General features: G+C 46.2%; 1 protein-coding gene across 3 annotated transcripts in view; it reads right to left on the reverse strand.

Annotated features, from left to right (window-relative positions):
* The window catches only part of aplp2 (amyloid beta (A4) precursor-like protein 2), a 133,928-nt gene that overhangs the window by 16,812 nt on the left and 89,994 nt on the right, over window positions 1–27,122 (reverse strand). For all 3 annotated transcript variants that reach the window (XM_038778412.1, XM_038778411.1, XM_038778410.1), the window contains 5 exons: window positions 22,245–22,319; window positions 12,415–12,573; window positions 8,194–8,322; window positions 6,786–6,885; window positions 1,122–1,277 (listed from right to left, as the gene is read on the reverse strand). In XM_038778412.1, the coding sequence (XP_038634340.1) occupies window positions 1,122–1,277; window positions 6,786–6,885; window positions 8,194–8,322; window positions 12,415–12,573; window positions 22,245–22,319 (619 nt within the window). The remainder of the gene's footprint in view (window positions 1–1,121; window positions 1,278–6,785; window positions 6,886–8,193; window positions 8,323–12,414; window positions 12,574–22,244; window positions 22,320–27,122) is intronic.

A 27,122-nucleotide genomic window follows, 5' to 3' on the forward strand; every position in this document is an offset into this window, starting at 1 on the left:
GCTCATCAAGAATTTAATTCCAACAAAAAACAAAGACCTGGATTTACAACATGCCACATTATATCACAAAATATGTCAATTCTCACGTTCAAAATGGGTTGGTATCTGCAGAAATTGAAAAACATCTTCCTTTATATATATAACTAAAAAATGACAATAGGAATCAGCAGATGTTATGGGCAATACAACTCGACAATTTACCATTTGCAAAGGGTATGGAAGATGATAAATTTAAGCCCATTTATTAATTTATACCTGTACACACATGTGGACTACTGCAGTTAAAAGACCAACCCCACTTGGGAAAACTTGTTGATGCTGACAAATTGTACCAAGGTTCAAACATACAAAGTACCAGCCAGTGTCCCAGGAAGAGCGTTAGCCTATCAGCAGTTTCCTGCATTTTAATGAAATATGCTTTCTTCTGCAAAAGCTATAGCTCTGAAGCCAATTTGGAAATTGAACCCAATGCCCAAGATTGGAAGATTGTTTTTCTGAATGGTCTCTGGTGCCATTGCTCTTTACTAGCAGACTTTAAGGGCCACAAAATTTCAGTCAGACTGCACTATTTGCAGTTTAGAAACGACTCCTGTAATTCTGAAACACAATAATAACGAATGGGGTGATGCATTAGCTGGAGAGAAATAGAAGCTCTATCCAAGATTAAGAGATACATGAAGGAAAACAGCAGGGATTTCATCTAAAAATATTACAGAAACATAAAATCTCTCATTTACCCTTTTACGTTTCTTATCTAGCTATGTACAATATTTGAATTTAGGAAGAAATAGCCTGATCTGATTTTAAACTGAATCTAAACATTGAATTTGAAAATTGATCGCAACATTGGCACAATCACCCAGGGAAAGGGTGTGAAAAGGGGCACATGCTAACAAGCCAAATTTATATCTCCCTTTTCCATGCCACCATCATATTATCCTGATCAAAACTATGAAGCTGGGGTGGGATAGCTGTAAAACATTTTGACCTTATATTGAAAAGTCTCCACCTTGCAAGGAAAAATTTCTTCATTTAGAATTTATCTGAATAATTAATCTTTTAGTAATTTCACTGAATAACCAACATCTAAATTTCTATTCTTTGTTCCAAACATCACATACCTTGTACATCAGTGATAGCCGGCATGGTTTTAACCTGAATAGGCCGAAATGGTTTGCCATCAACAAATGGCGCCTCTACAGAATCAAAAGCATTTTGGCTTTCAGAACTGGAAGCGAGTTGATTCACACCAAAGTGTTGCTCCTGCAGTAGCTCATCTAGAAAGAACGCATTTAACATGTCACATTTTGCTGGGATAAAGCCAACAAAACAAATTGATGTACAAAAATCCAACACACTTGATAAATTGTGCAGAAGCTGAAAACAACCAGGATAATCAGATTCAATCGGAGGGCTGTCAAATTTCAGCACACTTTTCTCTGGGTGACTAGATTACAAAGTATGTCCTTTATTTGTACCTGAATTAGGAGGAGGCCATTTGGACCCTCAACGGTGCTCCACCATTTGAAAGATCTGGGACGGGATTCTCCGCCATCTGGCGGGGCGGGCAGTACCGGCGCCAAGGAGTGGTGTAAACCACTCCGGCATCGGGCTGCCCGGAAGGTGCGGAGTCCTCCTCACCTTCAGGGGCTAGGCTGGCGTGGGCGGGGTTGGCGCCTGAAAGGCCTCCGCTGGCCAGCGTGGACTGGCGTCATCCCAGCGCATACGCAGGGGGGTTCTTCTCAACGCTGGCCATGGCGATCTGTTACACCAGCCGGCGCGGAGGGGAAGAATGCCCCATGGCACAGGCCCGCCCGCGGATTGGTGGGCCCCGATCGCAGTCCAGGCCACCGTGGGGGCCCCGGGGCCAGATCCCCCCCGTGCCTGCCCCCCCCCCCCCCCCCCCCTCCCCCGAGGACTCCGCAGGCTGCCTCCCAAGCGAGGTCCCGCCGGTACGGACCTGGTCTAATATACGCCTGCGAGACCTGCCGAAAACGGGCGGCCACTCGGCCCATCGCGGGGTGGAGAATCGCCGGGGGTTGCCGCTGCCAATGGCCCTCGATGGGCGCGGCGCAATTCCTGCCCCCGCCGAAAAACCGCACCGGAGAATCCAGCAGCCGGAGGGGTTCACACCGCCCCCTGCCAATTCTCTGGCGGCCCGGCAGGGGGTCGGAGAACCCGCCCCTGATCTGGTCGTGGCTTATCTTCTACTTTCCTATTTACCCCCAATAACCTTTGAGTTAATCAATAATCTTAAAAGTATTCAATGAGCCTGCCTCTGATGCTCTATTGTGGAAGACAATTTCACAGATTAACGACACTCAAAGAACATTTTTCTCCTCATCTCCATGTTATGCGGGAGACCCCTTTTTGAAACCATGTTCCCTCGTTCTCGTTTTGTCCGGATTGCCCAAGCTGTCTTCGCTATACATACATCTTTCTTAAGTAGCAAGGAGAGCATGCTGTTCACTTGCAACTTTCTACTCTGGAATTCAGTGGTTGCATGGTGGATCAGTTACAGTTACCTGCTCAATTAATTTTGCTTACAGTGAGCAAGTGCTTATGAATTTATCTGGGCGTTATTCATTGTGCACTTTCGAGAATTGGATTACATCGAACATTGGGGTGGGGTGTTAGGAGGAGGAGGAGGAGGGGGGCTGACTGTACGTGTTAATGGTGACTATGGTGATATTCCTGATTCTTTTTTGTTGTGACTTTAAGACACATCATGGGTTGGGGGCTCTGCAGCAAGTAACTCACCTCTTGACTCCCCAAAGTCTGTTCACCATCTAATGTGATGGAATATTCATCACTTGACTGGATCAGTGCAGCTCCAACAACACACAAGCTTGATACCATCCAGGACATTGTTGGTATCCCACTCACTACTTTAAAAATGAACTTTCTCCCCTACTAATACACCATAACCCGACAAGAAGCACTGCAGCAACTAATGAAGCCCCCTTCGACAGCACTTTCCAAACCTGCAACCTCCATCACAAGGATGTACAGTTCTGGTCACAGGATTACAGGAAGTGTGTGATCACACTGGGAAGGTACAGTAGAGATTTAAGATGATATTGTGAAGTTTAAGACTTTTAGCTGCGATAAAAGATTGGCAAAGCTGGGGTTGCTTTCTTTGAACTAGAGGAGGATAAGGGGAAATTTAATTGAGGTGTATAAAATTGTGAGGGGTCGGCCCTTCTGAAGGGCAATTAGGATGGACAAGAAATGCTGACCTAGCCAGAGATGCCTGTATCCCGTAAATGAATAAAGAAATAGAGTGGATAGGAAGGACTTATTTCCATTAGCAGAATGGCCAATGAAGTGGTGAAAAGATAGAAAAGAGTTAAGAGCATGGCGGGAATCTGGAACTCACTGTCTGAAAGTGTGGTGGAGGCAGAAATCCTCATCATAATTTATTTTTAAAACTCTTGCGATGCCCGAAACTACAAAGATCAAGAGATAACTCTTTCGCGGCCAGCATGGATATGATACACTGAATGCCCTTCTTCAGAGTTGTAAACCTTCCTATGTTTTTAATATTCCTATGGATTGAAATAATGAAACAGGAGGCAAATTCTAAGCATTCTTATGATCTGTATGGGAAACACATTTGTGGCATTTAGCTATGGTTAGCAAAAACAAAGGGCGAGATTCTCCGCAAATGCGGAGAAACGTAAAGGCTGCCGTGGGACAGTCTTCACGCCCACTTCCGGGGCCAATTCTTCCCCCCGGGCGGGGCTAGGAGCGCGGCCCCGTGTGTCACGGCGGCGCGGCCTTGACGACGGTCGTCAAGGCCGCACGTCAAACGTCATGCCGGCTGACGCGGCCGATGATGTCGGCCGCGCATGCGCAGGTTGGACAACGCCAAGCCGTGCATGCGCAGTTGGTGTCTTTTCCCTCAGCCGCCACGTCTTGCGGGGCGGTGGAGGGGGCCCGTGATCGGTGGGCACCTATCGCGGGTCTATGCCCCCCCTTAGCACGGCCGTGGTACTGCCGTGCTAATCGGGCCCCCAGATGCCCCAAACGGGCATCTGGCGCCTGTTTCACGACGGCAGCGAGCAGGTGTGTTTGCTGCCGTGTTGAAATGGGCGTGAAGGCCCGGCCGCTCGGCCTCGGAGAATCGTCGCTCGCCGTAAAAAACGGCGAGCGGCGATTCGTGGCGTGTGTCGGGCGTTGGGGGGGGGGGGGGAATAGCGGGAGAGCGTGAAAAATGTCGGGAGGCCCTCCCGCTATTCTCCCACCCGGCATGAGGGGGCGGAGAATCGCGCCCAAAACATTTCATAAAATCTTTAGGTGCCAAAAGTTTGTAAAGTTACTGATTGCACCAACCTTAAAAAGGAACCCCCGAGATGAATTTACGCACTGCAGGTAATTGGGACTAATATCTGCTGTGGGAAAAGTATTCAAAACGATTTTGAAAGTGGGGTTAATAATGCACTGGGATGGTAGGAGGCTTGCCTCTTAGTAGATTTATAGTAGGAGTCGGCTCAAAGGAGTTATTGGAATTTTCAGATGAATGCATGAAGTGGGGCAGAAACACAGCTGTCTTATGAAGTTGCCACCAAATGCAGGGAAGGGGTAAGATGGGTAAGAAAAGCTACATCTGGGTCGGCTGGAAACCGAGGTTGATGGGAGGCAAAATGCATCTGATGTGAACAAATGTAAGGGAATGAAACTGCAATCAACATTTGAACTGAAACCAAATAACTGAAATTGATGAGACTTTTAAAAATGTATAGAGTACAGGCAAGCAAGTTATGCTAAACTTTATAAATCACTTTCTGCCTCAGCTATAGAACCGTGTCCAATTCTAGGCAAAACACTTCAGAAAGGATACCATGACGTGAGAGGGCACAGAGGAGATCAACTACAGTGGCACCAGTGATGATAGACTTCAGTTATGTCAAAATACTGGGATGGTCCTTGAAGCAGAGGTTAGAGGAGATTTAATGTGTGTCAAATGTATGCAATAATTTGACACAGTGAATAAGAAGAAAGAGTTCCTAATGGCTTAATAGTCATTAACCACAAATTTAAAACTATTGGCAAAAAGGACCAGAGGAAAATGAGATTGTATTCAGTGCAGTGAGTCTTGATCATTTGGAAAGTCTGCCTCAAAGGATTGTCAAACCAGATTCAATATTAACTTTCAGAAAGGAATTAGATAGATACTTGAAAAAGAAAAAAATTCAGGTTGATGATTCTAAACAGATGGTAAATTGACTGGCTTGGACTGCATTTAAATTGTACGGAGAAATGGAAGTAATGTTGAGAATGTGAACAGATTTAATAAGTGTGTTTAATGAGCACAGTAAGAAGTCTTACAACACCAGATTAAAGTCCGACAGGTTTGATTCAAACACGAGCTTTCGGAGCGCGGCTCCTTCCTCAGGTGAATGGCGAGGTATTCACCTGAGGAAGGAGCCGCGCTCCGAAAGCTCGTGTTTGAATCAAACCTGTTGGACTTTAACCTGGTGTTGTAAGACTTCTTACTGTGCTCACCCCAGTCCAACGCCGGCATCTCCACATCATGTGTTTAATGAGATAGTTGTATATTGTGAAGATTAAATCTTCACAGAGTGGAAGATGTAAAGATTGAAAGGACAAGGTTACATAACATTCTTGCTGGCTGTGAGCAGGATTATATTCAATTGAAGGAAAATTAAATCCTATTAGTCACATGTAAAGACTTGAGTTGCAAGATTCGGCGTTCATTAAATACAGTCCATAAACAAAGCCTTCACAACACGGTACACGGGCAGCACGGTAGCATTGTGGATAGCACAATTGCTTCACAACTCCAGGGTCCCAGGTTAGATTCCGGCTTGGGTCACTGTCTGTGCGGAGTCTGCACATCCTCCCCGTGAGTGCGTGGGTTTCCTCCAGGTGCTCCGGTTTCCTCCCACAGTCCAAAGATGTGCAGGTTAGGTGGATTGGCCATGATAAATTGCCCCTAGTGTCCAAAATTGCCCTTAGTGTTTGGTGGGGTTACTGGGTTATGGGGATAGGGTGGAGGCGTTGACCTTGGGTAGGGTGCTCTTTCCAAGAGCCGGTGCAGACTCGATGGGCCGAATGGCCTCCTTCTGCACTGTAAATTCTATGAAACACGTCTCAGTAAGATCCTCAAAAGGTCCTTGCAAGCCTCATTATCTGCCAATGAGAAGATGCAATCAATTTTTATTGTGGAGCAATGGGAGCTTTGCCAAGAGTATATCTAAGGACAGACACCAGCATGGCCATGAGACACAAAAGAAAACTTACAACACATAGCTGACAATTGAGGATTGCAGGGTTACATGTGGCAAATAGCAATACAACATGCCTCACCACTGCACACAATGCTTATTCTTTTATTTCAAGTAGAATAGGGTCAATTGGTGCTAATCTCTCAAATTATGCCACAGCTACTCAATCTGGTTTTGGAATCTTTGCCCCATATTCTGAGCTCAGAAATTGGAGGTTGAACACTCTGGCCTGAAACAGACAAATTTTGTTCCTTGCACAGGGCAGCATGTTGCATTGGCCATTAGGGGTAGCCTATGAGGAGTCAAATGGTAAAAGCTGCAAAACTGCCTGTATGAAAATAGTGGACTTGTTTCAAGATCAATGAAGCATCTCTTCGGACTTGCAAGAGCCATAAAAAACAAATAAGGTTGCTAGGTCTAAATCACCAAGCATCACAGTGTGCATTCTGCACTGCGAGTATAATTGCAATATTGGTCTACATAAGTACTCACAAGTAATCAAATACAAACAAATGCTGCAGTCATTGTACGCACCAATCTCATCTTGGATTTCCTCAGCAACAAACGGCACCTGGTAAAGCAGAGAGAGGCTCTGGTTCATCCGCTCCTCAATAACGTGGAGGTGGGTCACCACCTAGGCACCAGAGGTAATCAGATTAAAGTATTTTAATGCTTGCTTGCATAAGTTAACAACAATAAAACTCAAATGTTATCAACATCAGCAACAAGATATTTCCAGCTTTTCTTTCACAGTGTTTGGCTCAGTTGTAGCACACTCATCTTTAAGTCAGACTGTGATTCAAGCTCCACTCCAAGACATAAATACATCATCTAGGACAGGGGTGGGCAAACTTTTCCGTGCAAGGGCCACATTCAGAAATTCACAATTTTAAAGGGCCGCATAGTATATTAAGTAAAATAATTACTTCACCCGGTTATGATTCTGGGCGCCTCATGTAGAACATAGAACATAGAACAGTACAGCACAGAACGGGCCCTTCGGCCCTCGATGTTGTGCCGAGCAATGATCACACTACTCAAGTCAACGTATCCACCCTATACCAGTAAGTAACCCAACAGCCCCCCCCCCCCCATTAACCTTAAAAAAAAAATTTAAAAAATTTTTTTTTTTTTTTTTAAATTTTTTTTTAATGACTTGGTGGGCCGCATAAAAACCCCGGGCCGTAGTTTGCCCACCCCTGATCTAGGACAAAGTACTAATGTACTACCTGCTGCACCAGAGGTGCCATCCTTCAGATGAGATGCCAAACCAAAGCTCTGTCTGCCAGTTATAGAGTCATAGACGTCTACAACACAGAAAAAGCCCTTTTGCCCACTACGGCTGCGCCGGTCAAAAACAACCACCTAACTGTTCTATTTTCCAGCACTTGGCCCACAGCTTTGTATACCTTGGTAATCACAAGTGCACATCTAAATACTTCTTAATGTTATGAGGGTCTCTGCCTCCATTACCCTTTCAGATTGGTCAGGCTAATTGAAGGACAAGGGGGAGTTGTTCCAGCATTCTAGCTAATCCCTCTCTTTAAAACACTATCAAACACCTTTGTCTTATTGGTGTATGTTCCATCTTACCAAATGACTACCTCATTTGCCCATAGAACGCATCTCAAAGTAATTTATTGATTGGAACTGCTTATAGATATCCTCAGTGGCGTAATATAGTGATCTGAAGTCCTTATTTATCCTCTTCATGAACTTTGATTTAATACTCCCAGCAGTTTTATATTTAAATTTGTTTAACTGTGACGTTATTATTTTACTGTATTTTGTTGGAAAATGGAAAAACTAATCAGGGTCAGCAACCATTTGCAAATGAGGCCTATTTGTCAGGAGCATGCGAGAGATGAAACGGACAGCAGGAGGTTCCCTAGTCTCCTGGATAACAATGGCACAGAGGTATGTGTCATAACATTTCACTCACTTGAGATTTCATCTGTGCTGCTTTCTCTGGATCCACAGCCATGACATGCTGGTAATGTCGAAGAGTATGTTGGCGATCCTTCTGCTCTGCACGGACATAGCGCTTTAGGGCTTGCAGGATACGGTGAGGCTGAAGAGGAAATTATTCAACAAAGACATCAGTATCAGTCAGAAGGGCAGGTTAAAACCCAGTATTTAATTTTTATTTTAATTCACGGTCACTTTCCTTCCAGGAATTCCCACACTTAAATTCTCCTCTTCTCTTCAACAGGATTCCTATTTGTTTATTTTACCTTGGACACCTTGTGGGACAATCTAGCACAGCCCCTATCAGTGAGGTCGAATGAATCGATTTGCAATTACTCAAATGTCAGCTCACATCCTGCAGTAAAAAGTTCCATCTCCATTCTTCTGTCTGAGAAATTGCTCAGTATGATATCCCAGCCCCTTTCTCAACCACTCATGAACTGATGTTTTCAGACTGCTCAGGTGCTCGAGTCCTACATCGCTTCCATCACTTTTGTTACTCTTGTTTTTAAGGAAATGCCAGGGACTGAAGTACAAGTCAGGTCAATATAAAATTCAGGACTCAAAACAGGTGTATGGGAATAATGAGACAAAGAGAAGAGTGAAATCAGTTTGCATTCAAAAAGGAGACTTGACTCAGTTAATAAAATTATAAAAGTGTTTTGAAAATAATTAAATATAAAGAAAATCAGCCATGGAAACAAGAACCAACACAGAAGTACTAGCAAGGATAAAATAGAAAAGGGAAAGAGGGGAGAAATGTGGGTGGGAGGGAAGAATAAAAAAAAAGATTCCCTAAGCAAAATATTTTATAAAAGCGCTTTGGAAGTCATGTGTCTTGGATGAAGCGGGTGTCAGCACCAGCGCAATTTGCACATGTGGAAGCAGCAAGCAGTGTTCAGCATATCATGACGGCCACCTAGATTAGTCCAACTACTTGAGAGAGCTAGCAATGGCACGATGTCTCAGCCTGCAGTATCAAGACCTAGCACTGTTTATAACTGACATGTTCAGGATACAGCTGCAGATGCCCCAAAACACGTCAGTCAGGATAAAATAGCACAAGATCTTTTACCATGACAAGTTTGAAGAAATACTGTGACTCAGCACAACATTGAGGGCCAAAGGCCCTGTTCTATGCTGTACTGTTCTATGTTCAGCAGAGGGGCTTGGTGATGATGCTAGTTCTATAGCCCACAGTATTGGTTTATTTACAGATCCCCTGAAACCACTAAGGAGGACATCTAAAAATTGGACATCACTGTTGAAATTGCCTGATATTTTAGTCACAATATTAATTTGTGGCTGGTGCCTGAATGACACCAAATTGTGGCAAACAATTCTGGCTATATTAGGTCATTTTGATTGGAGGAATAAATCAAAATCCCAAGCATAAAAGGAGCATGTATTAACTGCAATATAACCCAGAAACAGTAAATATTATTATTGCTCCACTGAGAAGACTGGAATTCATTTGGAAGCAGGAACACAGGTAAGACATTTTTCTCAGAAGTCATGGATTTGAACTCATAATATAATAAGTACATGGGACAATACATCAATGTATTCTTTAAACAGACAATTTTATTGAGGTACTTTTGGCATTGTAAACGGTAACAATATGCATTAGTGTGCAGATACCAATTACAAAAAACATAATGCAAATAACAGTACCACTCTCGCAAATAGACCCACCTAATCTTCCCCCCTATTCTACCCCTACCCCCCCCCCCCCCCCCCCCCCCGACGATTAGTTCCCCGCAAAGAAGTTGATGAATGGTTGCCACCCCCGGGCGAACCCCGATAGCGATCCCCGTAAGGCGAACTTGATTTTTTCCAAGCCGAGAAAGCTTGCCATGTCCGACAGCCATACTTCAGTCTTTGGGGGCTTTGAGTCCCTCCAGGCCAACAGTATTCGTCGCCAAGCTATCAGGGAAGCAAAGGCCACAACGTCGGCCTCTAACCCCTCCTATACTCCCGGGTCTTCCGACACCCCAAAAATCGCCACCTCTGGACTCATCGCCACCCTTGTTTTCAGTACCCGGGATATGACGTCCGCAAACCCCTGCCAGTATCCCCTGAGTTTTGGACACGCCCAGAACATGTGGACATGGTTCGCTGGTCCTTCCCCACATCTAGCACACTTGTCCTCCAGCCCAAAGAATTTGCTCATCCGGGCAACCGTCATGTGGGCCCAGTGAACCACCTTGAACTGAATCAGACCGAGCCTGGCACATGTTGCAGTTGCATTTACCCTCCTCAGAGCGTCTGCCCGTACGCCTCCCTCCAACTCCCCACCAAGCTCCTCCTCCCACTTAAGTTTCAGTTCCTCGGTCCCTGTGTCCTCCGCTCCCATAAACTCCTTATAAATATCTGAGACTCTCCCCTCTCCTACCTCACCCTTGGAAATTACCCTGTCCTGGATCCCCCTTCGTGGAAGGTGTGGAAAGGACGGGACTTGTCTACCTACGAAATCCCGCACCTGGAAGTACCGAAAGTCATTCCCCCTCGCCAGCCCGAACTTCTCCTCCAGCGCCCTCATGTTCGCGAAGCTCCCTTCCAGGAACAAGTCGCCCATCCTTCCCACCCCCGCTCGAAACCCACCATGCATTTTCCCCGGGTCAAATCGGTGGTTGTCACATATTGGGGACCAGACCAACGCTCCCACTTCCCCCGCATGCCTCCTCCATTGGCCCCAATACATCAATGTATTCTAATAAGCAAAATACATGGATGCTGGAATCTGAAACAAGAACAGAATTCTGGAAAAACTCAGGTCTGGTAGCATCTGTAAGGAGGGAAAAAGAGTTAATGTTGAGTCTGTGTGACTCTTCATCAGAACTAAAGAGAGGGAGACCGTGTCAGATATTAAACTCTTAGCTGTGAGAGATTGAAACAAGATGTAGCAATCGAAAGAACAAAAAGCAGATGGCCTGGTGTGGAAGGGTGATAGATTTCTGCATTGAGAAAATACATGTATGGGATTTTTAAAAAGGGAGGGGAAAAGTCACAGTCTAAAGTTGCTGAACTCAATGTTGAATTTATTCAATTTATTGAATAATTTACTGAATATTTGAAGTAGTTTATTGTAGTTACCCAGCCTCCCTGGTTTATTTTATTCCATGCTGGGAAGATCAGGTGTGTGTGCACAGGAAAGGGAGAGGTTGATTATCTCATAAATGATCTGGACGAAGGTATAGGTGGTCTGATTAGCAAGTTTGCAGATGGTACTAAGATTGGTGGAGTTGCAGATAGCGAGGATACAGCTGTCAGAGAATACAGCAAAATATAGATAGATTGGAGAGTTGGGCAGAGAAATGGCAGATGGAGTTCAATCCAGGCAAATGCGAGGTGATGCATTTTGGAAGATCCAATTCAAGAGCGGACTATACGGTCAATGGAGGAGTCCTGGGGAAAATTGATGTACAGAGAGATCTGGGAGTTCAGGTCCATTGCACCCTGAAAGTGGCAACACAGGTCGATAGAGTGGTCAAGAAGGCATACAGCATGCTTGCCTTCATCGGACGGGGTATTGAGTACAAGAGTCGGCAGGTCATGTTACAGTTGTATAGGACTTTGGTTAGGCCACATTTGGAATACTGCGTGCAGTTCTGGTCGCCACATTACCAGAAGGATGTGGATGCTTTAGAGAGGGTGCAGAGGAGGTTCACCAGGATGTTGCCTGGTATGGAGGGTGCTAGCTATGAAGAAAGGTTGAGTAGATTAGGATTGTTTTCGTTGGAAAGACGGAGGTTGAGGGGGGACCTGATTGAGGTCTACAAAATTATGAGAGGTATGGACAGGGTGGATAGCAACAAGCTTTTTCCAAGAGTGGGGGTGTCAATTACAAGGGGTCACGATTTCAAGGTGAGGGGGAGAAAGTTTAAGGGAGATGTGCGTGGAAAGTTTTTTTACGCAGAGGGTGGTGGGTGCCTGGAACGCTTTGCCAGCGGAGGTGGTAGAGGCGGGCACGATAGCATCATTTAAGATGCATCTGGACAGATATATGAATGGACGGGGAACAGAGGGAAGTAGATCCTTGGAAAATAGGCGACAGGTTTAGATAAAGGATCTGGATCGGCGCAGGCTGGGAGGGCCGAAGGGCCTGTTCCTGTGCTGTAATTTTCTTTGTTCATTCCTGTCCTAAAGTCCCTGTTCCAGATTCCATCAGCGATTGAAAGCAATGAGTACTCACACGTGGAGGATCTGCCTGTAATGCTGATAGGTAGTTCTCCAAAGAAACACGGCGACGATCGTTTAGCAAGGCCTCAACACGAGCAAGATGAGTCTCAACCAACTGCAGCTTCTCAGTGGCTGCCTCTTCCTCCAGAGCCTCAACCATGTTCTGGAAATGCTGAGCAGGAAGGTAGGGTCGTTAGAATACTGCATTGCACACCCCTTCAGTATTAAGATCTATTCACTTCTATACATAGTACTATTCCGGGACAACCATTCAATTTAAAAGCAAAACACAATAAAGAACTTGACAGCATGCAAAGAGGACAGATATTTCATAGTTAAATGTTTGTGTCAGCTGTGGATCAATGAGCAACTCTCACTTCCAAGTCAAAAGGTTCTGGTTTCAATTCCCACTTCAGAGATTCAGCACATAATCCAAGTTCCGAAAGAGCGCTGCACCGTCCTCTCCGTTGATGTAAATATCATGGCACTGTTCCAAGACGTGCAGGGGAATCCTCTCCTGGCTAATATTTATTCTTCAACAAACATCATTAAATCAGATGATCTGGTCATTACAACATTCCTGTTTATGGAACAACACTGTGTGCAAAGTAACGATCACATTTCTTAAACACACCAGTGACATACTTCAAATAACTTAATTTACTCTAAAGTGCTTTGGGACATGAAAGATTCAAAATAACTGAGTACCTGGTTCTTCAGGGATTTGACGGGTTGAATAAGGATGGGCCAAATTTGATGGCTGCTTCACGATCAGATAAGTACTCTGAGTAAAAGGCCTATGCACTAAAGAATCCTAACATTCTTGCTGTCGAATGGGAATGCCCTATATTAAATATCGCAACAATATTACTGACATCAGACCATACATACAAATATTGCTTTGCAGTTACTTTTGGAACAGGAGTAAATCATTTCACCCGTCACGCCTATTTCATCATCCAATGAGATCATGACTAATCTGTGACCTGACTCAATAGCTTTGCTGCATATTCCTCAATACCATTAATTAACAAAAATCTATCAATCTTGTATTCAAAATTTGTCGGGCAGCATGGTAGTATAGTGGTTAGCACAGTTGCTTCACAGCACCAGGGTCCCAGGTTCGATTCCTCGCTGGTTCACTGTCTGTCGGAGTCTGTATGTTCCCCCCGTGTGTGCATGGGTTTCCTCCGGGTGCTCCGGTTTCCTCCCACAGTCCAATCATGTGCGGGTTAGGTGGATTGGCCACGATAAATTGCCCTTAGTGTCCAAAGAAATGTTAATTAAGGTTACTGGGTTAAGGGGATGGGGTGGAGGAGGTGTGTGCTTGAGTGGGGTGCTCTTTCCAAGGGCTGGTACAGACTTGATGGGCCGAATGGCACTGTACTGTAAATTCTATTCTATGAAAATTTACAATCGATTCAGCATTAGCAGATGGCATCACCGAGGGTGGAGGTGTTTCCTAATTTCACTCCTGAAAGGTGTGGCTGAAACATGACATTTGTGGCTCCCTAGTCCTAAACTCCCCCGCCAGCAGAAATAGTTTCTATCTACCGTAACTGTTGTCCCTAAAAACCTGAAAGTTGAGATCAAATACAGTTGTAGATTGTGCAATCTCTCTTTTATTCAACTTTGAGTTGAAGTATCATTCTGATAAACTATGCGGCCGTATCACCAACATCAGACTATGTAAAAAATGTTTTGAAGTTACTTCTTGCAGTATACCAGCTTGAAAGGGCAAGGGTCCAGCTTCATCTGAAAGGAGTGTTTGGACCCTGGGAAAGGAAGAGGTAAAGGGCAGAAGTTACATTTCCTGCATGGACATGGACGAGAAAGGGATGATGAGGAATGGACCAGGGTGTCACAGAGGGAACAATCCCTCTGGAATGCTTCAGTAAAGTCCACTGGGAGAGTAGACCATTGAAAAGCAGTGTAGGAACCAGGCATCAGCAGCAGTGCAGCAGATAGGGATTGAGAAAAATTCAAAAAGGGACATCAAATCTAAATCAACATTGAAGGAGGAGCAGCAGGACTCCAGAGTTTGAGGGCAAATGTATAGGTTACGAATCGATATACTTGTCTATATTTGTGTGATTAGTCATTTTAGTGTATGATCAATTAGCTCAACAACCAAAGAGCCCACAAGATAGCAATTGCAAGTGTAAGGGAGAGAGGCATAAACACAGTGACATCAGCACAAAGGAAGCTATGGTTAGTGAGCAGCTGCTGAATGTTTTTTGCGCCCAGGTCAGATCAAGGGCAAGTCTTTGGTTTATTTCTGGTAAGCCCTAAAAAAGGATACATTTAACATTTCTTTCCAGTGTTGTAGTACGTAATGCAAATTAGTGTGCAGAAAAATAAACTTGACAACAAACTAAAAAGTAGATACAAATACTCTAGACCAATGTTTGGCAAAGAAGTCTATACATCTGAATTGCGGTACGCTTGAACTTGCTGACAATGAGACTGCCCCAAGTTAACAAGTATAGGTAGATTATTCCTTCTGAAATCTTTCCAGCACAGAGCAGTGAGCTGAAGTGAGAGTTGGACATGCACCTAAAGCATCTCAAAGGATATAATAACTGGATTATGGACCAAGCCACATATAAATTGACCATAGAGATCAGCAGATTAAGGGCATGAACATGTGGTTGAAGGAGCATGAACCGGGCTGGGATTCACCTCCTAGCGGAAAGAAGATAGAGCAGTCAAAAGGACTTTAAACTCGTGGGGTGGAGGGTGGGTTGAAGGGTTCAGTTGAAAAGGTAATTCAAAAACAAATAAACAGGAAAGGAGTAGAGTAACAGTTACAAATTGTGTTTTAAAACAGATAAAAAAAAGGGAAGTAAACCAGCAATGAGAAGTAAGAAGTGAGAGAGTAAAATATCAGAGTGGAAAGATTAGTGAGGCCTGAGGCCTAATTATGCACTCTTTATACAAACCAGATTATAAAGAAAACATTGAAATGCAGACGCAATCTCAATTTGGTGGGTTTGACATGGCAGTCATTACTGAGACATGGCTGCAAGACAATGAGGACTGGAATTAAATGGACCAGGTTGCTGAGCTGGTTCAGAACTGTGTAAGTGTCAGGAGACACTAAGTAGGGCCAGTACGCAGATATTCGAACTGCCAGTGGTGACCCCTAAGAATATATTTTTCAGCAATTCACCTTATTTAATGACTTAGATGATGGAATGGAAAGCAAAATTTACTAATAACAAAGACAGGAAGCATTGTAAGCAGTATTGGTAGAATGTGAGTCCTTCATTTCGATTTCCCTGTCCTCATTTTTTTTGTTTTTCTTTTTGGTCCGTGAACTCCCAATTGGAATGCACCTTTTTTTATATATCTAGAGTATCCAATTCATTTTTTCCAATTAAGGGGCAATTTAGCGTCGGCAATCTACCTAGCCTGCACATCTTTGGGTTGTGGGAGCGAAATCAATGCAAACACGGGGAAAATGGGCAAACTCCACACAGACAGTGACCCAGGGCCGGGATCGAGCCTGGACCTTGGTGCCGTGAGGCTGCAGTGCTAACCCACTGCGCCACTGTGCTGCCCCTGGAATGCACCTTTAAGTAATGGACTGAAACTGAGGTAGCCTGCTAGTCAAGACAATGGTTCCAGGTTTTGTATTTTGGAGAGAAGAAATCAGTCTCTTCGGTGCTGAGGGAATTTAAGAACCAGCTTTGGAAGAAGTTGGCTTGATTGGTTGGCTGGCAACCTGTGGGTTGGCCAGGGACAGTGTTCTGGCTGACAACAGTCAGTGATTGGTTCCTGCGTAATGCTCGAGAGAGAGAGAGAGAGAGAGAGCTGGTCAGAAGTGATTAGACCTTGAAAGGAATTGGAGCGCTCTCACTAACTCTGAAGTAAAGGACTGCTTTATTGTTCTAAAACATGCGAGTGCCTGGCACATCTTCACTATATAGTTGAAATGATCTTGGTCTGCAAAAAAAAGTCTTGCCAGAGAAAACCGTCACCAGATTAGAAGGAAGAAGCATTGAAGCAAAAGCTTGAATTCCTGAAAGACTAACTGAAAACTATCACTGTGCATTGGAGATCTTTTATCCTTTGCACTTAGTCATAATTTTTCTTTTATCTCCACCACCCTTTCCCTCTGTGTTGGGTGTGTGCGCATATATCTGCGTGTGTGTGGTGGGGCGAGTTGGGTAAGGCAGGTTCGTCAGTTAGATTTTGATCAGTTTAATTACACTACTGTTAAATAATCAAAGGCTATTTGTGCTTAAAACTTACAAACCTGGTGACTGTAGTTCATTGGGCTCAGCCAAAAGTTCTCAGGTATTTTAAAACAACATCAAATTTCACTTGAGTTGTGACCCTGGGTCAAGTGGGGCTGGAATTGACAGCCCAGGGGTCATGACAAGAAGCATATAGTTGCAAAGAGATTTTGATGGATTAATGAGGTAAGTCTGCAAAAGGACATATTTAGGTTAAGTGCGGAGGCAAACAATTAACAGATGGGAGTATAATGTGAGAAAATGTTAACTTGTTCCCTTTGGTAGGGAGGACAGGAAAGCAGCACGTTTTTTAAATGGGAGATTGCAGTACTTGGTGATCATGAGTGTATTCTTGTACATAAATCATGAAAAATCAGAATGTGGAGACAGAAAATGACTAGAAAGGCAAATGGAATATTGACATTTATTGCAAGGGGACTGGAATATAAAAGTAGAGAAATTTTACTGCAACTGTTTAAGGCCTTAGTGAAACCACATCTGGAAATCAGTGTGCAGTTTGCTGATCGTATTTCAAAACAAATCTAACTGGAGACGGTTCACTTGCCTCATTCCTGAAGAGAAGGGCTTATTTAAAAAAAATTTTTTTAAGAGTGCCCAATTAATTTTTTCCAATTAAGGGGCAATTTTAGCGTTACCTATCCACCTCCCCTGCACATCTTTGGGTTGTGGGGGCGAAACTCACGCAAACACGGGGAGAATATGCAAACTCCACACGGAGAATGCTCCAGAGCCGAGATTGAACCTGGGACCTTGGCACGTGAAGGAACGGTCTCTGCAGAATGCTGACAGAGGCCTAACACCTCTCCAATCACCCATGGGACATTCCCATGCAATCGCAGAAGGTATAACACCTGCCCCTTTACCTCTTCCATGCTTAACATACCAGGCCCAAAACATACATTCCAGGTTAAGCGCTGTTTCACTTGCACCTCGGCAATTTGGTCTATTGCATTCGCTGTTCCCAATGTGGTCACCTCTGTATCGGAGAGACCAAATGCAGACTGGATGATCACTTTGCTGAGCACCTTCGGTCTGTGTGCATTCAGGACCCTGGCCTTCCCATTGCTTGACATTTTAACACAAGACCCTGCTCCCATACCCACATGCCTGTCCTTGGCCTGCTACAATGTTCCAGTGAAGCTTAATGCAAACTGGAGGAATAACATCTCATCTTCCAGTTGGGCTCGCAACAGCCTTCCGGTCTCAACGTCGAATTCAATAACTTCAGATGATTAGCTCGACCCCATCTCGACCCATTTGTTTTCATCCCATTTCATTTGGACTGTTTTTCACCATTTCTTTCTCTCATCTTTCTTTATATTCGCCCCCCATTTATCCCCTTTGGTTACCCTTTCTCCCCTTTGCTTCCCCCTCCCCCCACATCTATATCTGTCACAGTTCACCCTCTGATGTTAGTTTATCTGCTGCTTGACCGTTCACAACTTTTGTTCTCTCTGGGGATCGCCATCTTTCCCCTTGCGTTCTGTGGTTATTAGCACCCCGTTTCCCTGGATTTCTGTGGCTATGACTCATCTTCAATCTCACTCCACAGTATAAATATTTCTCACTTTCTCTGTCTTTAGCTTTGACAAAGGGCCATCTGGACTCAAAACGTGAGCTCTTCTCTCTCCCTGCAGATGCTGCCAGACCTGCTGAGATTTTCCAGCATTTCCTTTTTGGTTTCAGATTCCAGCATCTGCAGTAATTTGCTTTTATTTTAAAGGAAGGCTGGAAATTGGAGGCATAGTTACAAATGTTCCACCATAAGCAGACCGACTCCCACAGAGCCCTTAGTGATGCTTCCTCCCAGGACTCTATTCCATTGTCCTAGTTTTCCATCTCTGTTTTGACAATGCCAGTATTCATAAAATGCTTCCAATGGATCTTGATTTTCCTGCGTAGATCAGCCACGTTCCTTCGATTTCCAGCACTTCTTTTGACACTCTTTCCCTCGCAGAAGTATAATAATCTGGTTAAACCCAGAAGAGTCAGTATAGGCACTGACTGTTCCTCCCAAAACCACAACCTCCACCACCTGGAAGAACAAGGACAATGGGTGCAAAGGAACACCACCACCACCAAGCTGCACACCATTTTGACATGGATATATAGCACTGTTCCTTCATCTCTAGTAAGTCCAAACCCTGATAGTTCCTAACTAACAGCATTGTAGGAGTGCCTTTACCATATGGACCGCAACAGCTCAAAAGGTAGCGTATCACAACCTTCTCATGGGTAACTAGGGATGGTCAATAAATGCAAGCTTTACCAGCGATGCCCACATCCCAAAAATTATTATATTTTAGAAAACCAGCGACAAGGCAGGCACAAAAGGATGATAAGCTGGCAAGCAGACAGTAAAAGTCCAGTGGGACCGCAAACACATACTCCACTGTGACTAACCACAGGTGGTCAAGTCCTTTGCAGACATGGAATTTAGGTTCTGGGCCAGTTTTGCTATATTAAGGGCTGGTTCTGACAGTTCAGGAGATTGCTCTTTGGCCATTCAATTGCGTGCATTAAAAACATTACCCTGGCTCTACATTTCCACAATGAGGGATTTACTATTTAAAGAGATTAGAGAAACCAGTATTCCCTTACTTACAGATTTATCAAATTAAAAGTGGTATGAAGTTGTCAAATAATCAATGGAATAATGAGACGCACTCTCAAATTGAAATAACTTTGGGAAAGCTCTGAATTGAACTGGATTACCTCAGTGCAAACAAAATGATGTGGTATTCAAAGGGGAAGGGATGATACTGTCCAGGTTCTTCCGCATGGATATTATAGCTCTAAGAACTGCCATTTTATACAACAAACAGCAGGCCCAGGTAGAATAAAGCAAAGGAGTCCAGGACAGCACTGATAATGGGATTTTGTTTTTAAATGAACACGCTGCTGCCCATTAATACAGTGGTCTCATTCCTTTGAGGTCTTGCAACTTTATTTCATCGTTCATGGGATGGGAGTGTTGTAGTGATATCATGGTTGTTCACCGACTGTATAGTTCACTGACTGACCACTCGGAGTTCCACTCGTGTCATTTGAGTGTCCCTTTAAGAAAGGTTTTGTTTTACCAAATGGCTTGTAGTACGGCTTCAGTCATGTCATTTGTTAGTGGAGTTGGGCTGTGGCCGTCAGGTGAGAGGGGGCTTAGTTTTTTGGTTTCATTTTTGGTTTATCCTTTCGGACTGCAGAAGCAGCAGCAGTTTTGGAAAGCACTGTGTTAAGCTGCAGGAGATTTACCCTGTTTTTTTTGTTTCATTTTAAAGCTGTTCCAATGAACTGAAAGCACAGTGGGTGTGGCAAACTGCCTTGGTAACTTTAAAGTTAGAATTGCTTTCCTGAGGAGTTTTGAATCTGCTGGTTGGTAATTTGGACCAGAATCTCAGGCAAAGGACCAGTCTCATTCAAGTGAGATTACAGTGTGCTGGGCCATGCTCTTGAAAGATGTTTTGGTTTTATTGGATTTTGTATTAAATTCCGACAGCTAAAGGGGATTCATTAAGCGTTATATACATAGATTACTGTAGCTGTTGCCTTTTATTCATGTTAGTAATTGATGACAAATTCTTGCTAAGTGTTTTATATATATTAACTATATTCTGATAATAAACTTTGTTTTGATAAAAGAGCGTCGGAAGTCTGGTGAAACACAGCTGAAGTGAAGCCTCTTGTGCTCATCCCAGCCAAATTAATCGTAAAAGTTATAGGTCAAGTGAGCTTCATAATACACGTTGGATTTTCTAAGCCCTGGCCCATAACACTAGTATATAAATGAATGAGGGTCAGCTGACCTCAGACTGGCTGGAGGAAGCTGAAGAGAGGGGTTGTTTGTGCATGATTTAACTGTTATTCATTTGTACCTTGTATATATTTTATGCATAGATATTGTTAATATTGTTTATAGCTTTAGCTACAGGTGTTCTTGTAATATATCAGGCCATCCGACAAGAACATTACATGTTACCAGGGTTGGATGGTATTAAACACTGAAAGGGCCTGCCACAGAGAGTTGAAGGTTTTGCAGACTGCAGAATTAACAGCATGGAGTCGTTGAAGCCACCAAAGAGTCTCAGCTTTCAAGATAATATGGACAGCAACTGGCATGTGTTTAAACAACAATTTAATCTGTTTCTTACTACAGTAAATTTAGAAGATCAATCAGATTCGCGCACGGTAGCGATGCTCCTAACAGTGGCAGGGCCCAAAGTATTTGCTGTGTCTAAACCAGAAAAGCATAAGACATAAGGGTAGAATTAGGTCAATTGGCCTATCGAGTCTGCTCCACCATTCATTCATGGCTGATATTTTTCTCATTCCCATTCTCCTGCTTTCTCCCCATTTAAACACATTTAAATTTGCAAACGCTGGAGATGGGAAAAATTTTAGAGAAGTAATTTGAAGATTTGATGTCCATTGCAGCCCCAGAAAGTGGCTTTATTCAGTTATTGTTAATAAATCATTTATAGCTTTAGCTACAAGCGTTCTTGTAATAAATCAGGCCATTCGACAAGAACATTACAGGCGTCACTGGCTGGGCCAACATTTATTGCCCATTCCGAAATGTCCTTCAGAAGGTGATAAGCTGCCTTCTTGAGCAAGCAGAGTGCTGTCAGGAAGGGAGCCAGCAGCAGTGAATCAACGCGATGTAGTTTCCAAGTCAGGATGGTGAGTGACTTGGAAGTGGAAACGTCCAGGTGGCGGTGTCCCAATGTATCTGTTCTCCTTGTCCTTCCAGGTGGTAGAAGTCATGGGTTTGGAGAGGCTATCAACGGAACCTTGGTGAGTTCCTGCAATGTATCTTGCAAATGGTACACATTGCTGCCACTATGAGTCAGTGGTGAACAGAGTTAAGGCTGAACATAGTGCACACCAATCATGCTTTCTCCTGGATGATGTTGAGTGGGGAGTATTCCATCACACTCATGACTTGTGATGTGTAAATGGTGAACATTCCCCCCGCCCTCCTCCCAGATGTTGATAGTGGAAGATTTAGTGATGTTAATGCCATTGAAGTGGAGATGCCGGCGTTGGACTGGGGTGAGCACAGTAAGAAGTCTTGCAACACCAGATTAAAGTCCAACAGGTTTGATTCAAACACGAGCTTTCGGAGCACAGCTCCGTCTTCAGGTGAGGAAGGAGCTGCGCTCCGAAAGCTCGTGTTTGAATCAAACCTGTTGGACTTTAACCTGGTGTTGCAAGACTTCTTACTATGCCATTGAATGTCAAGGTGAGAATGAATGTTACTTATGAAACATCAGCCCAAGCCTCAACGTTTTCCAGGTTTTGCGGCGTAAGGACCGGGACTGCTTCAGGAGTCCCAACATCAGAAAGCATGCCCACATCCGACCTTATGACCTAATTTGGAGAGCGAGTACACTGCCTTTTCCGTTTAAAAATGACACAGGATGTTCACTTTAAAAGATGTTACCATCAGGTAATTAAAACATAAACAGCTTGCTAAACAATTTTCCAAATAAGCTACTGCTGGTTAATTTTTCAGGATTCCAGACAGCAAAAATAGAACATAAACCCGAGCTTCCAAATTTACAACATCACGTGAGAGTGCTCATACCTGAACCAACAGCTGTCTTTCTGTTTTTGGCAGGTTCCTTGCTTGTCGTTCAGCTTCTTCCCACTCTTCTCTTACCTAATTTTAAAGCAATAATTTAAAAGGCCGTCAGCTAACTTGATAAATTTTGTCCCAAGAGGTCGAATAAAAACCAAAATAAATTAGTCAAAAACACTGCCAAAATAGTCAACTCTACAGGCTTCAAAAGACCACTGCAATTACAGTGAAGCCCCGCGGCCCTGGATCGACGCCCCGTGGCCCTGGAGCGACGCCCCGTGGCCCTGGATCGACGCCCCGTGGCCCTGGAGCGACGCCCGTGGCCCTGGAGCGACGCCGCCTGGCCCTGGAGCGACGGCCAGTGGCCCTGGATCGACGCCCCGTGGCCCTGGAGCGACGGCCCGTGGCCCTGGAGCGACGGCCCGTGGCCCTGGAGCGACGGCCAGTGGCCCTGGAGCGACGCCCGTGGCCCTGGAGCGACGGCCCGTGGCCCTGGAGCGACGGCCCGTGGCCCTGGAGCGACGGCCCGTGGCCCTGGAGCGACGGCCCGTGGCCCTGGAGCGACGGCCCGTGGCCCTGGAGCGACGCCCGTGGCCCTGGAGCGACGCCGCGTGGCCCTGGAGCGACGGCCCGTGGCCCTGGAGCGACGGCCCGTGGCCCTGGAGCGACGCCCGTGGCCCTGGAGCGACGCCGCCTGGCCCTGCAGCGACGGCCCGTGGCCCTGCAGCGACGGCCCGTGGCCCTGCAGCGACGGCCCGTGGCTCTGCAGCGACGCCCTCTGGCCCTGCAGCGACGCCCCGTGGCCCTGCAGCGACGGCCCGTGGCCCTGCAGCGACGCCCCGTGGCCCTGCAGCGACGCCCCGTGGCCCTGGAGCGACGCCCCGTGGCCCTGGAGCGACGGCCAGTGGCCCTGGAGTGACGCCCCGTGGCCCTGGAGCGACGCCGCCTGGCCCTGGAGCGACGGCCAGTGGCCCTGGATCGACGCCCCATGGCCCTGGAGCGACGGCCCGTGGCCCTGGAGCGACGGCCAGTGGCCCTGGAGCGACGCCCGTGGCCCTGGAGCGACGGCCCGTGGCCCTGGAGCGACGGCCCGTGGCCCTGGAGCGACGGCCCGTGGCCCTGGAGCGACGGCCCGTGGCCCTGGAGCGACGGCCCGTGGCCCTGGAGCGACGGCCCGTGGCCCTGGAGCGACGGCCCGTGGCCCTGGAGCGACGCCCGTGGCCCTGGAGCGACGCCCGTGGCCCTGGAGCGATGCCGCGTGGCCCTGGAGCGACGGCCCGTGGCCCTGGAGCGACGGCCCGTGGCCCTGGAGCGACGCCCGTGGCCCTGGAGCGACGCCGCCTGGCCCTGCAGCGACGGCCCGTGGCCCTGCAGCGACGGCCCGTGGCCCTGCAGCGACGGCCCGTGGCTCTGCAGCGACGCCCTCTGGCCCTGCAGCGACGCCCCGTGGCCCTGCAGCGACGGCCCGTGGCCCTGGAGCGACGCCCGTGGCCCTGGAGCGACGCCCGTGGCCCTGGAGCGACGCCGCGTGGCCCTGGAGCGACGGCCCGTGGCCCTGGAGCGACGGCCCGTGGCCCTGGAGCGACGCCCGTGGCCCTGGAGCGACGCCGCCTGGCCCTGCAGCGACGGCCCGTGGCCCTGCAGCGACGGCCCGTGGCCCTGCAGCGACGGCCCGTGGCTCTGCAGCGACGCCCTCTGGCCCTGCAGCGACGCCCCGTGGCCCTGCAGCGACGGCCCGTGGCCCTGCAGCGACGCCCCGTGGCCCTGCAGCGACGGCCAGTGGCCCTGGAGTGACGCCCACCATCACAGTGATGCCCACCATCACCCCGTGGCCCTGGAGCGATGCCCCGTGGCCCTGCAGCGACGCCACGTGGCCCTGGAGTGACGGCCAGTGGCCCTGGAGTGACGCCCACCATCACAGCGATGCCCACCATCACCCCGTGGCCCTGGAGCGATGCCCCGTGGCTCTGGAGTGACGCCGCGTGGCCCTGGAGTGACGCCGCGTGGCCCTGGAGTGACGGCCAGTGGCCCTGGAGTGACGCCCACCATCACAGTGATGCCCACCATCACAGTGATCACCATAACAGAAAAAAGCTGTCACAAGAGCCACAACAATCAGCAGAGCAACCTATTATCTTCTCAAATAAAACAATGGTGGAAATACTTTACAGGTCAGACAGCAGCGGTCAAAGGTCACCAACCTGGAATGTTATTTCTCTCCCCACAGATTCAGATTTCTAGCATCTTTAATGTTTTGCTTTTGTCCATTTTATTTTCTGCGCAGCACAGCACTGGGAGTTTTGCCAATAAGAAAAACATGTTGGATTACAAGGAAGACTATGCAGGGTTATGGGGAAGAGGTCAGCGAATGGCACTGAATGAATTGATCATTTGGTGAGTCAGTGCAGACGCAATAGACTGAATGGCATTAAACAAGAACTTATTGGGGCTTTTAACAAAGGCAATGTAATAATTGAGGGGTACAGTAATCTTCATATCAACTGTCAACCAACTTGACAAGGGTCGTCCAGAAGATGAATTTGTAGAATGCTTTCTTGACAATTTCCTGGAGCAATACATGGTGGGATAATGGACATTAAGCCGATGGCAGGTGAATTATATTTTGTAACAGTCTTCACTTTGGAGGATACAAACAACATCCCAGGAATAGCTGTAAATCAGGAAATAAAAGGGAGAGAGGAACGTAGGAAAATTACAAATACCAGGGAAGTGGTACAGAGAAAATCTGTGGAGCTGCAGGCTGTCAAAGCTCAGTTCCTGATGGATTTCATCCTACGGCCTTGAAACAGATGCCAATGAAATAGTTGATGTATTGGTTATAATTTTCCAAAATTCCCTACGTTAAGGGGATGCCCCATTAATTTGGAAAATACTGAATGTAACTCAAGTGAAAGAGACAGAAAGCAGGAAACTATAGGTCAGTTAGCTTAACATCTGCCAAAGGGAAAATGTTAGAAGCTGATAAAGATGTTATAGCAGAGCACTTGGAGAAATTCAGGGTAACCAGGCAGAGTCAACATGGTTTTGTAAAAGTAAATCATGTTTAACCAATTTATTGGCGATCTCTAAACATGTGCTGTGGATAAAAGGGAACTGGTGAATGTACTGCACTCAGATTTCCAAAAGGCATTGATAAGCTATCACATTTAAGATTACTGCAGAAAATAAAAGCTCATGATGTCGGGGAAAACATATCGGTAGGCTGTGACTAGTGGCATGCTGCAAGGATCAGTGCTGGGCCTTCAGCAATTTCAAATCTACATTAATTATTTGGATGAAGAGGCAAAGCAGTGTATCTATGTTTTCTGACGATACATAGCTAGATGGAAACGCATTAAGTGAGTGGGCAACAGATGGAGTATAATGTGGGTAAGTGTCAGGTCACTCACATCAGTTGGCCTGCATTTATTGCCAATCCCTAATTGCCCTTGAGAAAGTGGTGCTGTGCTGCCAACTTGAACTGCTACAGTCGTGGCGTAAGAACATCCTCCCTGCTCTTACAAAGTCCCTGGTTTTTGACCCAGCAATAGTGAAGGAACAGCAATATATATGCAAGTCAGGATGGTGAATAAAGGTAACTATAAAGACATGAGGAAGGAGCTGGCCAGAGTTGATTGGAAGACAGTGGAACAGCAAAGGCAGGAGATTTTGAAGGTTATTCAGGAGGAGGAACAGAAATTCATCCCAAGGAGGAGCAGACATGCTAAGGGGAGGACAAGGCATCCATAGCTGACAAGGGATGTCAAGGACAGCATAAAAGCTAAAGAAAAAGCATACAAAGTGGCGAGCATTAGTGGGAAGCCAGAGGATTGGGAAGCCTTTAAAAGTGAGCAGAGGACAACTAAAAAAACAATAAGGGTATAGAAGATGAAATATGAGTGCAAGCTAGCTAGTTATATAAAGGATGATAGGAAGATTTTTTTTCAATGTGTAAAAGGTAAGAGAGACACAAGAATAGACATTGGACCACTGGAAAATGTGGCTGGAGAAATAATAATAGGAAACAAAGAAATGGCAGATGAACAGCATAGTTACTTTGCATCAGTCTTCACGGTGACACCAGTGGGATGCCAGAGCTCCAGGAGGACCAGGGGGTAGAGGTGAGTGCAGTGACTATTACTAAGGAGAAGGTTCTGGGGAAACTGAAAGGTCTGAAGGTGGATAAATCACCTGGATAGACTAAACCCAGGGTTCTAAAAGGGATACTGAGGAAATTGTGGAGGCATTAGTGATGATCTTTCAGCAATTACTGGAGGCAGGAAGGGTCCCAGAGGACTGGAAAATGGCTAATGTAACAACCCTGTTTAAGAAGGGAGGGAGGCTAAAGACGAGAAATTATAGGCTGGTTAGCCTGACTTTGGTCATTGGTAAGATTTGAGAGTCCATTATTAAAGATAAGATTACAGAGTACTTGGATGTGCATGATAAAATAGAACTGAGCCGACTTCCGGTTGCGGTGATGTGGAGCTAAGCCGCACGTTCGGTAGCTCCCACTATTTTTGGTATTTTGGGCTCTTTTAAGGTGCTGGTTGGACTTTTCCCCGGGTGGGAACACATCCACTGTGCTTATCTGCCGGTGAATGGACTGGAACAGGAGCGGAGCGGTCAAAAAATCGGCTTTGGAGCAGAGAAAGGTGCGAGGCAGGAGAAACAAGATGGCGGCGGGCGGGGAACTGGCAGTGTGGCAGCAGTGGGCGCAGGAGCAGCTCCATCGCTGCTTCAGAGAGCTAAAGGCTGAGATCCTGGAACTGTTTAAGGCCTCGCTGGACAAGCTCATGGCGACTCAGACGGCTCAGGGTGCGGAGATCCGAGAGCTACAGCAAAAGGCCTCAGAGAGCGAGGACAAACTCCTGGGCCTGGCGG

The sequence above is a fragment of the Scyliorhinus canicula genome, chromosome 19, assembly GCF_902713615.1.
Source record: "Scyliorhinus canicula chromosome 19, sScyCan1.1, whole genome shotgun sequence".
Taxonomy (NCBI): domain Eukaryota; kingdom Metazoa; phylum Chordata; class Chondrichthyes; order Carcharhiniformes; family Scyliorhinidae; genus Scyliorhinus; species Scyliorhinus canicula.